General features: G+C 38.0%; 1 protein-coding gene across 3 annotated transcripts in view; it reads left to right on the top strand.

The window, feature by feature from the left end:
• Nucleotides 1–19,756, top strand: part of LOC148282628 (inositol polyphosphate-4-phosphatase type I A) — a 54,258-nt gene that overhangs the window by 15,299 nt on the left and 19,203 nt on the right. For all 3 annotated transcript variants that reach the window (XR_015822052.1, XM_088224760.1, XM_088224762.1), the window contains 8 exons: nt 368–523; nt 3,023–3,144; nt 3,593–3,671; nt 4,785–4,936; nt 6,397–6,558; nt 12,986–13,317; nt 15,836–16,032; nt 17,319–17,475. Coding sequence is in view for 2 of the 3 variants with exons in the window: in XM_088224760.1 (XP_088080886.1) it covers nt 368–523; nt 3,023–3,144; nt 3,593–3,671; nt 4,785–4,936; nt 6,397–6,558; nt 12,986–13,317; nt 15,836–16,032; nt 17,319–17,475 (1,357 nt within the window). In the remaining variant the exon portion in view is untranslated. The remainder of the gene's footprint in view (nt 1–367; nt 524–3,022; nt 3,145–3,592; nt 3,672–4,784; nt 4,937–6,396; nt 6,559–12,985; nt 13,318–15,835; nt 16,033–17,318; nt 17,476–19,756) is intronic.

The following is a 19,756-nucleotide window of genomic DNA, read 5'->3' as shown; positions in this document are numbered from 1 at the left end:
TGTGTTCTTTTTACAAGATGAATAAAAACCGGCTTATTTTATTGAAAGCACAACCAAATGACGTCTTTAAATGTATTAAAATATAACGTTTGTCTATAAACTGTCACCTATTAAAAACCTTAAGTCTAATTCATCTTCAATTCAGTAAAATAAGTATCCTGTAAAAGAAACAAAAATGACTTACGCGGTGTTGTTAGCCAAGTGACAATATAGAGACACCGGTCTTTAGAAAACAGTTCCGAGATTTGAGAGGTTGGCCCCATCATTCTCCTCCAAATTTCTGCTCACACGAGGACAATAGGTCTGATGCTGGGACGGGACAATATTGTATTGTCTACTTAAAATATTGTGTTTGGTGGGTGCGCAGTCAGTTCGGAGCGCTGGTGCCGTCTTCGCGGGAACCTGCTGTTCTATCTGAGGGCGGCCGAGCAGTGGGCCGAGCCCTCGGGGGTCGTCGTCCTCGAGCACTGCTCTGTGCGTACGGCACCCCAGGACACTGAGGGTCTCTGGCCTTTTCAAATTGGTAAGACATTTTCATATATTTCCGTGGTCTTTGGTCAGAATCTGATAAGTGCAAAATCTATCATTTTGAGATAAGTAATCAGTACTTCTTCTTTCTTCATCTTCACCCCTGTTTTCTCCATTGTTGGATAAAGGCCTCTTTCAATTGTTTGCACTCCTTTATATCACCCGCTTTTGTCACTCATGTTTTACCAGCTATCGAGATAATGTTGTCACCCCATTGTTTTTGTAGTCTTCCAACACCTCTTTTGTTTGCCCGTGATTTCCACTTTATTTATTCATACAAATACGTATATATTACAAAAAAATAATAATGTATCCCTAACTCTATTGGTTTTATTCTGTCTCTAACATACACCGACCATCTGTCCTTTCGTGGATCGTTGCGTGCATTTTAGTTTCTGGCTACTTTTCTGTGTCACCGACATGGTTTCTAGAGCATATGTCGTCACTGGTAATATACACGATTCATAGACTTGTCGCTTTAAGCATATTGGGACTTGTTTATTTTCAAAAAAGTACTTTAGCCTGCGAAAAACAGCCCAACTTCTCTCAAGAGCCCTATTCTTCTTGGCGTCTCCGCTGTCTGGTTGTCTTTGCCAAGTTTGACTTTGTGTCCTAGATATATGTATTCATCAACCACTTCAATGTTATTATCATTAATAAAATGACTTTCCTTCCTGGACTCTTTGGTTCTTTGTTTTATTAATATTCAGTTTACGTAATAAGTACACCATTCAATAATATTTTTATGTAGAATTCACAGAACTCACATTTTAACTCGTTGAGAGGATAAATCATTTCGTTTTTATAAAATGCTTTAAAATTTATTAGCCTTACATTAATACCAGAAAAATATTAGATCACTTGTACTGTAAAATTTAATTTATCGGGTTGTTGCCAAAGACCACAGATTTAATCCCTCATGGTGTACTGGTTAGTGTATTTGCCTACTGTGCCCAAGGTCTCGGGTTCGATTCCTAACAAGGTCAATGTGAAATATTTAATAAGTGGATTTTCACTTCAATATTCCATAGTCCTTGGACTGACCCCTGAAAAGTAAATCTGACCTGCCTTCATGTATTGCAAATAATTAAATACTAATGCAGAGCTCTGGTCATCGCGTGCGGTTAAGAGAATAATTATTGTATGTACATTGGTAATTTCCCCAAGGCCCAATGTGTTGAATGCCTAAGGTAAATATGATAAGACATCATATTTTGTTGTTCGGAATCCATAGATTGCAATTTTTTTCTTTTTTTTTTAAAGTTCACAGTCATAATAAAATAATTGTATAAAAATATATTTTACTAGAAGGCAACATGTAATCAGCTGTGGCCGATTGTTACATACAATTTTAACTAATGAAAATAACTTAGATTTAGCATTGATACCACGATATTACGGCTCAAATTCCAGTGCGCGGTATAAGGGACAGACACAATCCATCAATTCTAGAGTATTAATTTTATTGATTTTTGTCAATAATTTATTGCATATGATTGTGTTTTTTTTTATTTTTTATTTTATCTATTCATAATTTTTCCTCTATCCGGTCCTATCTCTGGCTGCCACCTTCCGGTTTTGTTGCCCGAAAGCCCAACAGTCTGCCACAACATTATCCAACCATCAGACAGCCGCCGTGGCGCAGTCGGTTAGACGGCCAACTGTGAAAGTTGCAAGAAAAAAATCCAAAAAAGATTTTTTTCTCAATTGGTCCGGGTGTTGTGGTGTATTTTTCATTACCTCCTTCCATATCCCCTCTATCCCACCTGCTAACAAGCCTCAAAATAGAGGCTTAGTGAAATATTCCTTTAAAAAAAAAAAAAAAAATCGCTGTCTCGGTTTACCGACATTTCTTCACCCTACTGGGTTGTTAAACAGCACTGTTTTTGGGGGCTCCAAATCTCCCATGCGGTGCAAATGCCCTAGCCAACATAATCTGTGAATTTTTATAAACTTGACTACGTTGACATCCGGGTATAGATCTAGGAACTCCATGTTGAATATTTTACTCCATGTCTGACCATCCTTAATGGGTCCGAGGCTTCTGCGGAGGATTTTCCTTCTGAAGCAGTCTAATCTTATTTTGTCATGTTTGGTGTCCGAGGCATATGTTAGAACTGGTCTAATCGGTGTTTTATATAATGTGGTCTTTGTTTTTCTGGATAGTAGACATAATTTAACTGTTTAATGAGACCAAAGTAACTCTGGTTAGCTGTAAATATACTCTTTCCGATCTCTGACTATCATCAATTTTGTTGTTGGCTAGGGAACCTAGATAATATGTTTCACAATTTCAAATGCGTAGTCATTGATGTTTATGTCAGAGGATTGGCTGTTACCGGGCAATATTGTGACAGGCAAATATTTTTATAATCCATTATGGTTATATAAATATACATGTCAAGTCTTGTTATGTCTTGTCTTTTTGATGTTGGCTTTAAATTTGTCTCCAGTATAATTATTTCTATTAATGGTTTTTTTGTGTGTGCCTTAGTTTGGGGTGGCGGAGTATGCCAACAGATGGCAGCTTTAACTGAAGCTGACCGTATTGGCTGGCTTCAGGCCATACAACTTGCTACGTATGAATGTATGCGTTCACAGATGCTCGCTCTACAGGTACTATTTGAGTTTATTTATGGAATTATTTAAAAATATAATAAAAATATCGATAGACTTACATCTGTCTCGGGATAACAATATGCGTCCATTATTTCTCAGTCTTCAGATCAGAATATTGAAAGTACCCTTTTCCAGTATTTTTTAGTGTGATCTTAATGAATGTCTGAACTAATCCAAGGAATATCCAATGGAGTTAATCTATTGCTTTTGCATTTTCTGTTAGTTTTAAATTTGGTGCCCCCCGTGGTGTAGTAGTTGAGACACTTGACTCATGCACGGGAGGTTTCGGGTTCGATTCCCGGTAAGAACACAAATAATAATCATGTGATTTTTCTCAAACCTGAGCGTTCTGTGCCGTAATTCACTACTGTAATTGGGCCTCCTGGCCTGTTATGATGAAGAAAAAAATCGATGAATGAAATCATGTTTTGATGTTTCATTGCAGGATCGGTTAGAGAAGAAAAGGGGCACTGATCCTGATATAGATATTCACATGTGGAGATTGCAAAAAGGATTAACTATGGGTGAGTGTTCATCAATACACAGTCCAAAAATTAAACTTACATTTTAACAATGCGTCATAGTAATATAATTAAACTATTCTTTATTGATCTATTATCCTACATCACTCTTTTACTCACTTGGCATATAATATAATATCGTGGTGTAATTTTTACAACTAGGTAACTTCAAAATCAGCATTTTTGTGTTAACCTTTAAAAACCCATTTTTGTGTCCTTCTCCGTGAATGCTACAAATAAACAAGTTGTGCATTCAAACCATTGTAATATTATTTGAATGCATCAGGACCTGTCTATTTATAGCTTGGAGAAAGAAATAAAGATATGTTTTTGTCGTTAATTTGAAAATCCGGATTTTGAAGTTACCTAGTTGTAGTAATTTCCCCATGATATGATAGCGAATAATCTTGGGTTGCGCGAGTGGTTGGTGGGATTGAGTGGTTTGTGGCTGGATGGACTGCCAGTTGATGAAGGTCCATATCCATATCAACTAACATCAACAATCTCGTTTTTCCTCTCTTTACATAATTTGTTCTGTCAACAACCGCATGCATCATATTTATCTGCCCGCATCCGCTCGCCCTTTAATCATATTAATCACCTGCCTGCATCCGCACACATTTACATTTTCTGACCGCCACATTCATCTATATATTCCTCGAATAACTGTAGTGAAAGTGCTGTGGTCACCGAAAAAGAGAAACACTACGCAGAAGCCAGGACTTGGGAGGTTTAGCATCCGGATTCCTGTCCCTGATCCCCTTTCCTGACTTCCTAAAGGTAGGATTTTTGTCTGCTGTAGTTTGTTTGGCTGCATACCGTTTATGTCCGCATCTGCCATCATCGCGCGAACACACCTTTTCTCTACTCTAAATAATACCCACGCAAGTTTATAATCGCCACCCCGATCTTTGTTACGATTTTTAAAGTATTTTGATGTCATGTCATATTAATGAAAAAAAGGTACAATAAATAGCAAACAATTAATTTAATTGCCGAATTGATTTTTCTTCAAGAAAACCTGCCTATCATTACATTTTTGCAATTGCCATTTAATACTTGTATATCCATCTGATGGAGAAGCGTGATTACTCACCTATGCCCATATAATTACAGATATTAATGAAGTTCCACTATGCGAACTATCGCTGTCTTGTGATAATCTTCTGTGTGATGCCCATGGCCAGCCACCGTCTCCATTGCTTGTCATCCATGTCAAAACATTAAATGATTTTTGGATACAGTATTCATCGACAGAAGTAATCGAAGTAAGAAATATTTATTTTATTCTGTAGATCCTATACATCGGCGCTGGCCTTTCGGTCGATTGTGACAAGGCAATGAAACAAAATATGGTTACAAAAAAATGAAGACTTTTGACATTTTTTTAGCTTTCTAGTTACAGTAAAACCCCCGTTTTACGTTTTTCAAGGAAGCAACAAAAAAGCGTAAAACTGAGGTTAAATGTAAAATGTACGGAAATAAAACTATCTTAAATATACTGCAGAAAAATTGTAAAAACTGTCATGATTGGGGATTATTCATATTTTGTATTTTTTCAAGCAATTCTACAATGTGTTATTTTTATTGAATTAAAAAAAATACATATACAATACTTAACCTTAAAAATACAAAAATAAAATTTTGAATTTGCATGAAATGCAAACAATGAATTTTTCCTAAATATAAGGAAATTTTATTTATATTATGGTATCACTTTTTTTAGTATGGCACCACAAAATTTCAACTGTCATTTACATTGAAGCAAAACTGTTTCACACTTTTATGATAACTGTTTAAACTATCTCCTTTTTACATTTTGTTTATAGCATCAAATAATATTTTTATTGCCGATTTTTTAATCTTTCTGCATTGTAATTTTTTTTTGTAAAGACTTTATTCTTCCCAAACATGCGTCAACTGCATGTCACACTTTGAATTTAGTTTGAGACAATAATTCACATATTTTTTTATTTACCTCGATTTCATTCTCCATTCATTCGGCGGTGCGCGGCTCGTCTTTTGACAGATCTAATGAGTTGTGAAAGAAAATCGGCGTAATACCAGGGTTATTGAAAACGTAAAAAAAACATTAACTGGGGAGAATATTTCAATGAGAATGTATGTAAAAAATAGGGACCTAAATATTTCGGTGTAAAAAGCGGGAAAACATAAAATTGAGAAACGTAAAATCGAGGTTTTACTGCATATGCATGCGTAACAAAACTGAGTTCTTAATCAAATGTTTCTTATGAAAAATACAGTTCCGAGTGTAAAATAAAACCAGTACACAGAGAAGTATTTTCGACTCGTTAAGGTCCAAGATTCAAATTCTGGCAGGGTTGATGGATTTTGAAACATTTGCATTTGGTGTTCCAATACAGTCTTCTATGCATCATTGGGTGCGAATAGAGGTATGATGATTGGCAGATCACGCAGTCCCCGGACAGTAAAAAGTAGATCTAGTTGGCCACCCCTGCTATAACTATTTACGGTCACTTGAAACCGTTTCAATAAACTTACTTGTAGCTTCGTAGGTGCATAACTGATTAGTCTAAATAATTCAAATGTGATGAACCGCAAATATATAACTTTGCTGCCATTATTATAATAGTTACATAGAATAATTTGGTGTTGAAGGCATCATGTTTTGGGAGATTTTTATAATTGGATAATAACATCATTCTGTGTTTTATTTGCCACGCTCACATCGAGTTTTATTTTCCAGAAAAGCAGCAATCCTAGTTTCTTTAGCACCGTAAGTTTTCGAGGAAGTGACGGGCTGGATGGCAATACTAAAGTTCGCGTGACTGTATACGATATGCGTGAGAAGGTTTCTAATACCGCTGTACCAATGGGATCCGCCATTGTCCTGCTGAGCACCATTCAGGTAAATCACTCTATCATTAAACTGAACAATATAATGATAGCATCTAAAACGATTAGAAATGGCTTTTCAATGAAGAAGTTCAATGCTTTCTTAAAAATTAAAATGAAAAATTATAGTAGGGCCAATTGAATAGGTCACATTTGACACTTCATCAAAATTCAACAAACAAACCTTGTAAGGGTGGTAATAAAATATTATTTATTTTTTCGAATTTAGAACCGCACAATTGCTTAACTTTTTTCAATTACGATTACATATTTATTGTAATAATGACAAAAGAAGGTAATTTTACGATTTACTTTCACTAATAAACCATTCTAAACATAATAAAGTTTTTCTGTTCCAAACGTCGTTATAATGTTGCATCATTTAACCCTTTTTCTTTTTAAACACTAGGGATGTTACCCAGAAAAATCGAATGTTGATAAATTATGTATTTATCTTATTATGTGTTCTGAATTGATTTCTGGAGTCCATATTATGAGAGAAGCGTTCATTTTCTTTCCCGTTGTCTGTGGTTTCGTATCGTCTATTCCTGGGTCAATGTCTTAATCTATGGTCGCTCTGTCCGTTTCCGCCAATTTGGTATCCCGGTCATCCATGGATTTTGTTTTTTTCATAAAGCGTCATTTTCCCAACGTGTTAAGACGTTCGTTGATTTTGTCCGATCATTTCGAAAAAATCTCATATATTCCTGAGAAAAACAGCGTTACCATCGATAAAAACTTTTAAGGACGGTTATATTATACAATTTAAATTACGAAAGTTCCGCATTCTCACGTATAACGATCAGTAATCATCGTGTTTTGGGGTTTGTTTACAAAACACCATTTTGATAAGCACGGCTATCGTTTAAAAAACATTGTGAGAGTTTAATATTGTTAAGTGTTGACGCTTGAAGTTGTTCCTGTCTTACTATAAAAACTATAAAATACGTGAACAAACGATCTTCATCTACCCGGCATTGTCGCTTATTTACCTAAAAAATATTATTTTTCACCGTCGTAAACAAACGACGCCATCTTGAAAATCACCTGTTGTGTGTTTACAAACATCGCGCGAGTGAATATTTTAAGTGTGACGGATAATTGATCTATTTATGTGACGGATATCTCATTTACTAAGAATTTGGTGCTTCGAGTCAAATTTTAAAATATGTATTTCGTGTAAATTTCAATTTCGTCCTAATTGTCGGTAAACATCGGTCGTCATTTTGAATACTCAGACCTCTTTAGTCTTCAGTACTAAGTTTACTCGATTTTTTAAATAAATCTGCAGACTTTTTGAGATAACAATGAGTGATGCAGAAAATGTTCAACCTCACTCATTATCGCCGGTGGCTGGGCCCTCTCGATGCAGCGAATCGCAAAAAAGATCTCACAAATCGCCCGGTCCTCCATCGTCAGACACAGAGTCTCCCGAGCCGCGACAGCAAAAGCGGCTAAAAGTGTTGATGGACCCGAGAATAGACTATCTAGTCCAACAGATCGGAATTCTGACTGACGCGGTATTCCATAGTCAAACCGACACCAATGTCGCAGCGCCAGGTAATACTTCTCCCGTAGAGTCGGAACTGCAAGAGGACGAAGATTTTCTCCAACAACCTCCCGGACTAGAGAAACACGTGGATGCTCAAGAAGAGCTGCAGCTGGATTTCCAGGAACCCAGCACGACAGTCAAGGAACCGGTCCATCCAAAAGCTAATCCAAACAGGATTCGAGCATTGGAAAAGCTCCAACACTTCGACAGTGATAACTGGGCCGGCGTGCGATACGCGGAGGTCCAGAAGAAATTTCTGGCAGAACCGTCGTTTGTTGAACTCAAAGTCAACGACGAGCTCAGACGCTGTGATGTCAGCTCTTCTACTCAAGCTTCACTTGAAAAGTCTTTTGCTGCTCTATCGCACGCCCTCCTCATACAGAAAGAGGAGTTTCAGTCAGGGCTCCAAGCATTGGTGAATTGGGCCGCCGGCGAGAGCACGGCTCTTAACAAAAAGACCTTATTTGATAAGGTCAAATTTTTGTTTGCTCCCGACTCCGCATACCAAAGGGTTTCTGAGGACATTCTTCAGATGGTATGTGGCAGGCGAACGGAGGCGGTGCAATTTCGCAGGAAAGCCATCCTCGGAGAAGTTAAAGATGAGCACGTCAGAGAGGGACTTAGCAGAATTCCTCCTAGCTCGGAACACCTGTTTAGCAAGGGAAATCTGACGTCTTTTCTATCTAGGGTAGGTACTTCCGACAGGTTGACGGTAAAACCGGTGATACCTCAACCTTCATTGAGACCTCAGGTACCTATCAGGAAAAAGCCAGACAACCAGTTTTTTCGTGAGCAGCGAAGGCCTCTCACTAGCAAAAATCATGGTTTTCCCAAAGGAGGAGCTGGTCCCAGCAAGTTTTCTACAAAGAAAAAAGGGGGAGGCAAGCCCACCTCTGCTGGTTCAAAAGAGAACAAGCCTAGAGGAAGGCACACCCGTAATTGACGCCAGAAGGAATCCATTTCGCGGGGGGTGTTTAAAGTTATTCCAGTTAGCTTGGTCGACACTGGGAGCACCAACATTTATGCTGGAAATGATCAGGGGGACACGGATACCCTTCGTGTCAAAACCTCCTTTGATAATGCCACACAAAAATACTTTAAACCAATTTTGCACACCGCCCTCTGCCGAGATGGACTTCCAAATAAAGGAACTTACCGAGACCGGTGTTCTGGAAGCTGCGGACTTATCTCCCAGCTTCCTATCAAAAATGTTCCTAACACCAAAATCGGACGGCTCCCTACGTGTAATCTTCAACTTGAAGTCTCTGAATCTGTTTTTAGACCCTGCTCCCTTCAAACTAATAAGCCACTACAAAGTTCCGGAATTTTTGCAACCAAAAGATTGGTTGACAAAAATAGACCTCTCACAAGCCTATTATCATCTCCCGATCGCACCAAGGCATCGGAGATTCTTGCGCTTGGTCTACCGAGGAAATTTACTTCAGATGACAAGTCTGCCCTTTGGCCTTTCATCTGCTCCCAGAATGTTCGCGACCCTTACAAATTGGGTAGCCGAGTTACTGCGTCGGAAGGGTATACGGACAATCGTGTATCTCGACGACTTCCTCCTTGCGAGCCAATCCAAGGAGGATCTAGGCCAACAGACACGGCTAGCAGTAGATACTCTACAATTTCTGGGGTGGAATGTAAATTTCCAAAAGTCAGTGCTCTCCCCAACACAAAACACAGAATACCTGGGGATCGTATGGGACATGCGCAACAATCGCAAGTCCCTGTCAGAACGGAAGTGTACGGCATTCCACCAATCACTTCGAGCGATACTGTCTTGCCGGCAATGGTCTCTAAAGCAAGCGGAAAGTCTCCTGGGAAGGTTAAACTTTGCCAACTTCGTGGTAAAAAGAGGACGAATGCACTGCCGACAGTTGCAGATAGCGAGCAAATCGCTAAAGCACCTTCCACCAAGAAGGTTAGTCCCGATGACCGAGGAGTGCTTGCAGGAGGTAGAATGGTGGACAGAAAACTTGCACTCGTCAAACACCATTCACAAGGAAATGTTCAGCCATTTCCTGACAACAGACGCCTCAGACCTGGCTTGGGGAGCAACATTGGACGATTTAACTTTATCAGGTCAGTGGACCGACCTACAGAAAAAGTGGCATTCAAACCGGAAAGAGTTGTTCGCAGTGCTTGCAACCCTTCAACACTCAGCACACAATCTCTCCGGTTCAGAAGTCTTAGTGCAATCGGACAACAAATCAGTAGTCGCATATATCTCCAAGGAAGGAGGCACCAAATCCTTAACACTCTTAAATCTGACCCAAGACCTCCTGACCCTTGCAGACGAGTGGGATATCTCGCTGACAGCGCAGTTTCTTCCCGGAAAATACAACGGCGACGCAGATCACCTGTCTCGGGGAAAAACATCTCCGGAATGGCACCTTTTACCAGCAGCAACCGAACTAATTTTCAATCACTTTGGACAACCCGATATAGACCTGTTTGCTTCCAAAACGGCACACGTGACTTCAACATATGTTTCAAGAGATTGCACAGACTCGTGCGCAATCTTTCAGAACGCTTTCAGTCAATGTTGGGATTACAATCTTGCCTGGATTTTTCCCCCGCCAAACTTAATACCACGAATTCTAGCACACCTGAACAAGGCAACCGGAACCTTTCTCCTTGCAGTCCCGAGGTGGCCGAGGGCGTTCTGGCGACCAGACGTAATACGCCGATCATTAGCACCGCCATTGAAAATAGCCAACTTGGAATCTGTACTAATCGACACATCAACCAGCAAACCTCCACCCAAAATCCAAGAACTGGAAATAGAAGTATGGAAAATTGGGGGTGGGACAGCGTTTTGAACAGATGGAATCCAGAAGAGAAGAATTTACTTCTATCAGGATGGCGAACTTCGACACTAAATACTTATAAGCCAGCTTGGGACAGATGGTGCCGCTGGGCATCAAAGAACAATTTCCATCCTAACAAACCTACTGCAAACCAGGTGGCCAGGTACTTGGCACAGTTGTTTATTGAGGAGAAATTGTCATATAACACTATACTAGTGCATAAGTCAGCAATAGCAACGTTCTGTAACCCAACGGCTGAAGAAAGTCTTAGTTCAAATTTTTTAGTAAAACATACCCTGAAAGCGATAGCTATGGCAAAATCTACTCTTCCAAAATCTCCAATCTGGAATCCACAGATTGTAAAAGACTGGCTATGTAAAAATAGTCCTAAATTAAACTCCCTATACGAGATCTCCTGTAGAGTGGCAACACTATTACTGCTCTCATCGGGACGGAGAGTACACAACCTGATGTTGCTAAATATCTCGGAAGGGAACCTGCAGGACGAAGGTACTTCCATTATCCTACATCCGTCTTTCGGATCAAAGACAGACACCCGGTCACACCAGCAATCCAGCTGGAAACTTTTAGAATCACCGGAACCCAACATAAACCCGGTCTTTTGGATAAGAAAACTAGTAGAATTGTCAAAGGATCGGAGATCGGAAGTAGATAACCTCAAAAGCCTGTTTATAAGCACTAGGGGCCCCGTAAAAGCTGCTACAAGAACCATTATAGGAGGATGGATAAAGACCACACTGAAAATGGCTGGAGTGGAAGCTACTCCCGGCAGTACACGTTCAGCGGTCGCATCCCTCAATTGGTTAGAAAACTACCCAATTGATAATATATTAGAGAGAGGAAACTGGAAAACTGAAAATACCTTCAGAAAATATTACCAAAGAGAGTTGCTAAATCATACAGTCTCAAAAGGTTCCTCTCTAGCAAGCCTGTTTCAACCGGTTAATATCAAATATAGGCGTCACCCGGTCACCAGGAGATAACAGACAGATCTCTCATAATATGGACTCCAGAAATCAATTCAGAACACATAATATTGGAGTTTTACCTACCATTAAAACTCTTATTATGTTTCTATTGATTTCTGGAGTCCAGGTAACACCTACCTGGTGCATTATGAGCTTTATGAAAAAACAAAATCCATGGATGACCGGGATACCAAATTGGCGGAAACGGACAGAGCGACCATAGATTAAGACATTGACGCAGGAATAGACGATACGAAACCACAGACAACGGGAAAGAAAATGAACGCTTCTCTCATAATATGGACTCCAGAAATCAATAGAAACATAATAAGAGTTTTAATGGTAGGTAAAACTCCAATATTTTGTTCCTTAAATTTACGATAGAAAATAATAATGGGACAGGGATTCGACTTATGATTTTTAAAATAAAATAACAATACCTATAAGTACTTTTTCATAGCAACTGAATTCAATTCACATATATTATGTTTGAAGTCCGAATCGATTAATTTACTTTAATCAATGTTTTTAAGCAGGTCAGCTCACTATGAAGCTAAAACCAACAAATGTCAAATGTGACTTATTAAATTGGCTCTACTATAGATCATTTTATTGTAAGGTGAAGTTTCTCGAAAACATACAAAAAAATTATGAAAATGATTTTAATAAAAATAAACTACTTCGCAAGTTATTAAGAATCAACCGATGATAGTATATAATATAACTTATGACGTCACAGGCGGAGTAATTTCAAAATTACAACACTTTAAAAAAATATGATAGCGCAGATAATACGATACATGTTTTTTTTGGCTTAGTTTACTATTGTCTATTAACAAATAATAATTTACAGTACTTTTTGTTCACTAAGAAAGTTTGTAAAACAAATATCTGACTTGAAAATTTATAGCAAAAACATTGGTGGCAGTACATGTAAACTAATGTATATTAAAAATATAAAAATTTTAAGAGAGCTGATTAAATCTGTTTAAATTTAGTATTATACTCGATTGACATTAAAAAACATGTTCTTTTTCTCTCACTAATGCTCCTTAATTTGACAATAAATAAAATCACCGGCAGGACACTCAGCGCCTGCGGATCCCGCTGACCAGCCGGGAGGGCAGTACAGCGGGCTTCCTCACCCTGAGTGGCTGGAGCCTGGAGGCGGGCGCGACTGCGGCCGGCGTCGGCAGCCCCCGCACTCGCCGCGCCGGCCACCGTCGCGCGCGTTCGCTGCCGCCGCGCCTGGGCGTGCGCCGCCCGCTGCCTGCGCACGGCCCGCTCTGCCGCCACGTGTTTGCCAACCCTCACCAGGTCACCTACCGCTTCCACTCCGGCCTGGGCGGCGACATCACCGTGCACGAGGTCATGGCAGAGTCCAAGCTCTGCTTCACGTTGCCACAGCAGCTCTTGTAATTATTTCTCTAAATTTTTGTACGCCGAGTCAGAGTAAGCGCTAGGAAAAATAACACGCTACATTTTATATTTAAGTGATAAATCAATCGCTGACCTCAGTCTAATGCTCTAGTCGGTCTGCACTTTTAATAGATTGCCCAAAATTACTCTCCCTGATAAACTTTTATGTTCCCACGAGTACAATAGCATAAATTCTCCTTTCTTTCTTTTGTTAACAATTACACACGTAATGTAACAATTTAAATGATTGATATTACAGTAGAACTCCATTTATCCGAAGTTTTTCATTGTGATTTAATTGCACAGTTAACTTTGCAGGACATGTTTAAGTCAGTTTTGAATGTGATTGTAATTTGCTGTATTATTTCAAAAGTAATGAAATCTGGCATCTATCAATCCGGATAATTTGAGTTTTATATATATATAGAGATAAGAACCGGGTTGCGGTCCCGTGGCTAGTGTCACGTGCTCACGGATCAGAGGTCTGAGATTCGCACCTTACTCTACCACAACCCGGTTCCCATTTTCGAATAGTGAGTTATTTACAACTCGTTAAAAATGACCCCCAAAATTGAAATTTGGTAAATCATAAGAAAGCAAATATTTATTTTTTCCATTAAAAAAATTAATAAAATATATATAAATGTTGCTATCGTCAGTATACAACCCTCTAAAGGTCAAAATTTGAGAAAACAAATTATAAATGCCGTTACATGTCATTATTTGAGCTTTATCAACGTATAAAATCCTCTAAATCCTCCGAAGGTTAGTTTCAACGTTAGCATGCATAAAAATCTACTAATATTCCTTTTATTTAAACGCTGATAACCATTCATTCTATTTACCAGATATACAGGAACTAAGATGGTTTCATTAATATGTATCATGTCCAAAATATGAATGAGGAAGACCGGGAAATACTTGTCGAGTCAAACATTCAAACTGATTTTTTCAGTATAGGCAACAACGCATTTATAAGGTTTTACCAGTATACCGACAATCGTTAACCTTACGTCAGTCACATGCATAGAGTTTTTAACCAGGGTAGGCGGTAAGAAAGTGAAGTGAATTAACTGATATTTTACAGGTGAACTAAACTCATTGCTTATATTACATTTCTGTTATCAGTTTAATCATAAAATCTATTTTTCCTGTTTCTTTAAATACAAAACATCCATGTTATCAAAGATATAAACACAGTTTAGTAAAAAAAAATAGGCTAAAATCTCTCTAAGTCAATACTTTGAACACACCAAAACCTCTTTTTGTACACAAACATGGTACAAAAATGAAAGGAAAAAAAAAATCGAATTAATTTAATAATGCATAATAGCTCTGTATTGAATACCAGATGAACAGCGTCCACCACGGACACCCTCTTGAGAGTTGAACATCGAAGAGATAGCTGGGGGGGGGTTAAGCATCTCAAGAGGATAATCCTGTAATAACAGGCTCTCGAGTCTACTCACGAAGAAGAAGACAATAGTAATATTATACTTAAGTCCCTACGCTCTTTTACTTACTAGGCGCAGAGGTATGAGTGAGGGAAGCTTTTTTAAAGTATTTTGTTGCAGTTTTTTTTAACAAAATTAAGGTGTAATAAATAGTTTAAAAAAATATTCTTTTTAAATCCCAAAATGATTTTTATACAAGGAAACCTGTCCAGCATTGTTCTTTTTTTATGCGGTACTGCATAGAACATACTGCATTATCGACAGAATCAAGAAAGGGGTGCTGCGTTGGTTTGGACATGTAGAGCGAATGGACAGCGAAAGAATGACTAAAAGGATCTACGACGCGAATGTTGATGGACGCAGAAAACGAGGAAGACCGAGAAAGACTTTAATCCCAAATTAATATTATTTGTATCATATATATCAAATCTACGTGCCTATCTTTTTTAATTCCTCAAATAATTTCTTGCTTACTTAACATTTAACTTTTTATATTATGAATATTTTTTTATGTTAATTTAGTAGGGTATGCACCGCTTATTTGCCTGTATGGAACTAACGCCCCTGCTGTTCATATAATCATTTCACTATGTAAGCATCGTCTCATGGGCTAACAATTTGGTCCCTTATTTAGAAAATGTCATTATTTTTTTTAATCAAAAGAAAATATCTCAATTTTGTGATTATTTAAATTTTGGGGGCATTTTCTTCTAAACCTGCTGAACCGGACGCTGAATTGTCTCATTGATCGTGATCTTGTGGAATGAACGGATAATGGGAGAATGGTAAAACAGAGATATTATAATATGGCAAACGTAAACGATAATGTAGGTGATCAATTAAGACTAAATCTAGTCATATTGAAAGTATATGCATGATAGAAGCATTTGACAGAATATATGGAAATGGTACAATTTTGTATCGTTTGTAAGCCAATATATTATTTCTGTCCTTTCTGCCTATCCCTAATTTAATAGGAAAATGACTTAAAGTCAATTCGCCAATGATTTAATTAAAATTCTGTTAAGAACTAATGTCTGTCATTTTGTTTTGTTTTTAGGAGCCTTTGGATCCAACGAGAAAAGGAACTCCTTCAGGAAGTGTTATGTTTGGGGGAACTGGGAGGCCCGTGGCGAGCGAGACAAACTGAGTTACTCGACTCTCACTTATCACTGCTCAAATATTATAGTCACGCCAGACAGAATTTGCAAACATACTCTACCACACTCAATTCATTCAAACAAAGTTCACGGAGAGGTAAAAACCACTTCAAAAATATATCTCATCTTTGTTAAATCGTTTTCAACAACAATAAAATAAATATTGCAATTAAGTTTACTATTTATAATGTTTTTTTTTTTCTTATACAGTAATTTTTATTTATCTTTTTTATTTTCTTTTTGTAATTTTTTTGTTTGTGTTTTTTTGTCAATGTTTTTTTATGCCATTTTACTGGAGTTGAATGAAACATACAATTTTTAATTACCATATACTATCAAGCTACATACAATTAATAGGTGTGAGGATTGATGAGGACACAAAAACTGATAAAACCGAAATAGAGAAAAGTGTCAGACAAGGGGACACAATATCGCCAAAGCCCTTAACGCTGGCCCTGAACGATGTATTTAAAACCCTGAATCGATGGCATGTACCCGAGTCACCTCAGATTCGCAGATGACATAGTGGCCATGAGTAAAGACATGGATGAACTAGGAGAAATTATTATGAAACTACAAGAGGCTTCAAAAAGGATCGGTTTGGAAATGAATATTCATAAAAAAATCATTATGAGTCCAACAAGGAGGGACATTTTCTTTACCAATAATAAAATCAAAGTGGTCGATGAATACAAATATGTAGGATACAAAGTCAAATATGGTAAAGATAACCAGACAGTGGAGTTGCCGAGAAGAATGGGGCTGCTTTTGGCAAGCAAAATTTTATTTTTGAAAATAAACAAGTCTCTGTATACTTAAAAAGACAAGTCTATGGAATCGTGTATATTGCCGGTAACGACATACGGACTAGAAATCATGTTTGTCACACAGAAAAATAGCCAGAAACTAAAATACACCCAACGATCCATGAAAATCGGTGTATGTCCAAAAGACAGAATAATAAATTAAGAAATATGGCGCCAGAGTGGAGTCTTGGATATCATTGATGATGCGGCAAAATTAAAATGGCCGTGGGCAGGACACTCGGCGAAGCAAAATGATGGCAGGTGGACACCCAGAGTAAAAAGTGGAGACCATGGGCAAACAAAAAAAGTGTCGGAAGGCCCCATAAAAGATGGGCCGATGACATTGCCTTGATAGCTTATGTCGATACTTGGTATATATTTACTAGTGATGAGTCACACTAGTAACTCGTTTACATCAGTACCCTCCACCCCCTAGGCAACCCTTCTGTTAAACAAATTTTAAGACCACCTCTCGCATTTTAGGTGTTTATTGTATTTTTTTTTAAATGTTGGTGTGCAATAGAATGTCTTGATATGGTGAAATTTAAAGAAAAATACTTAATATTATGAATTTTAGCCGATCCCTACTTGGAGTTTGCGCCCGTTAATCTTCACATTCAGAGAATGTGGGTTCATAATGACACTTTAAGCAAGTCCGGATTTTACGATCTCATAACTGTTGGCGCCTTCTCAGCACATTGTCAAAAGTTTGGCCGTTCTGGAGGCTTGTTTCGGTAAGTCTTATAAACTCAACTTACGTTATATATTTTAACCTCTTTTTAAAAAATGTAATATTCACCTTATATTTTATTTCTTTATTTATAAAGTTTGAAAAAATGTATTTCTTTTGAGAAACTTTTAAAATTTGGCTACAGTATTCATCCCCAATTGCTTTCTATGAAAACAATACACATTACATTCTGTTTTTATAACATTTATGAATGTTAACTCTCCCTTCCCGGTGGTGTGCAGCCAGTACACATTGCATCTGATAACTTTAATCTCCATAAATATAATCAATTATGGGTTGAGATTTTTGGTTTCCCCCTGTTATGCATGTATCGGTTATTTTTTTATTTTTATTAAATGAATGCTTTTTTGAATGCTGACCATGAGCTAATGATTTTTTAATGTCTTTATCAATTAGATTAAAAATATAATCACTTTTGACTTGAACTATAAATAATTTAAGCAATTGCCTATGAATAATACATTTTTCCAAATTAAGGGCGTTCCTCACATATATTTTATAAAAGATTTTCGGATAGCCACCGAAATAATTTTCAATTACTTCGGACAACCCGATATAGACCTGTTTGCTTCCAAAACGGCACATGTGACTTCAACATATGTTTCAAGAGATTGCACAGACTTGTGCGCAATCTTTCAGAACGCTTTCAGTCAATGTTGGGATTACAATCTTGCCTGGATATTTTCCCCGCCAAACTTAATACCACGAATCCTAGCACACCTGAACAAGGCGACCGGAACCTTTCTCCTTGCAGTCCCGAGGTGGCCGAGGGCGTTCTGGCGACCAGACTTAATACGCTGATCATTATCACCGCCATTGAAAATAGCCAACTTGGAATCTGTACTAATCGACACATCAACCAGCAAACCTCCACCCAATATCCAAGAACTTGAAATAGAAGTATGGAAAATTGGGGGTGGGACAGCGTTTTGAATAGATGGAATCCAGAGGAGAAGAATTTACTTCTATCAGGATGGCAAACTTCGACACTAAATATTTATAAGCCAGCTTGGGACAGGTGGTGCCGCTGGGCATCAAATAACAATTTCCATCCTAACAAACCTTCAGCAAACCAGGTGGCCAGGTACTTGTCACAGTTGTTTATTGAGGAGAAATTGTCATATAACACTATACTAGTGCATAAGTCAGCGATAGCAACGTTCTGTAACCCAATGACTGAAGAAAGTTTTAGTTAAAATTTTTTGCTAAAACATTGAAATTGAAAACTCTGAAAGCGATAGCCATGGCAAAATCTACTCTTACAAAATCTCCAATCTGGAATCCACAGATTGTCAAAGACTGGCTAAACAAAAATAGTCCTAAATTGAACTCCCTATACGAGATCTCGTGTAGAGTGGCAACACTATTACTGCTCTCATCAAGACGGAGAGTACACGACTTGACATTACTAAATATCTCATAAGGAAACCTGCTGGACGAAGGTACTTCTATTATCCTACATCCGTCTTTCGGATCAAAGACAGACACCCGGTCACACCAGCAATCCAACTGGAAACTTTTAGAATCACCGGAACCTAACATAAACCCGGTCTTTTGGATAAGAAAACTAGTAGAATTGTAAAGTAGATAACCTCAAAAGCCTGTTTATAAGCACTAGGGGCCCCGTAAAAGCTGCTACAAGAACCACTATAGGAGGATGGATAAAGACCACACTGAAGATGGCTGGAGTGGAAGCTACTCCCGGCAGTACACGTTCAGGGATCGCATCCCTCAATTAATTAGAAAACTACCCAATTGATAATATATTAGAGAGAGAAAATTGGAAAACTGAAAATACCTTTGGAAAATATTATCAAAGAGAGTTGCTAAATCATAGTCTCAAAAGATTCCTCTCTAGCAAGCTTGTTTCAACCGGTTTATATTAAATAAAGGCGTCACCCGGTCACCAGGAGTTAACAGACGGATCTTTCATAATATGGACTCCAGAAATCAATTCAGAACACATAATATTGGAGTTTTACCTACCATTAAAACTCTTATTATGTTTCTATTGATTTCTGGAGTCCAGGTAAGACCCACCTGGTGCATTATGAGCTTTATGAAAAAACAAAATCCATGGATGACCGGGATACCAAAGCGGCGGAAACGGACAGAACGACCATAGATTAAGACATTGACCCAGGAATAGACGATAAAAAACCACAGACAACGGGAAAGAAAATGAACGCTTCTCTCATAATATGGACTCCAGAAATCAATAGAAACATAATAAGAGTTTTAATGCTAGGTAAAACTCCGATATT

This window comes from Micrasema longulum, unplaced genomic scaffold (assembly GCF_059751315.1).
Source record: "Micrasema longulum isolate JH-2025_06_02 unplaced genomic scaffold, ASM5975131v1 h1tg000308l, whole genome shotgun sequence".
NCBI classification, from domain to species: Eukaryota; Metazoa; Arthropoda; class Insecta; order Trichoptera; family Brachycentridae; genus Micrasema; species Micrasema longulum.
Note: the sequence above shows the minus strand (reverse complement) of the source record. Positions and strands in the feature narration are given on the sequence as shown.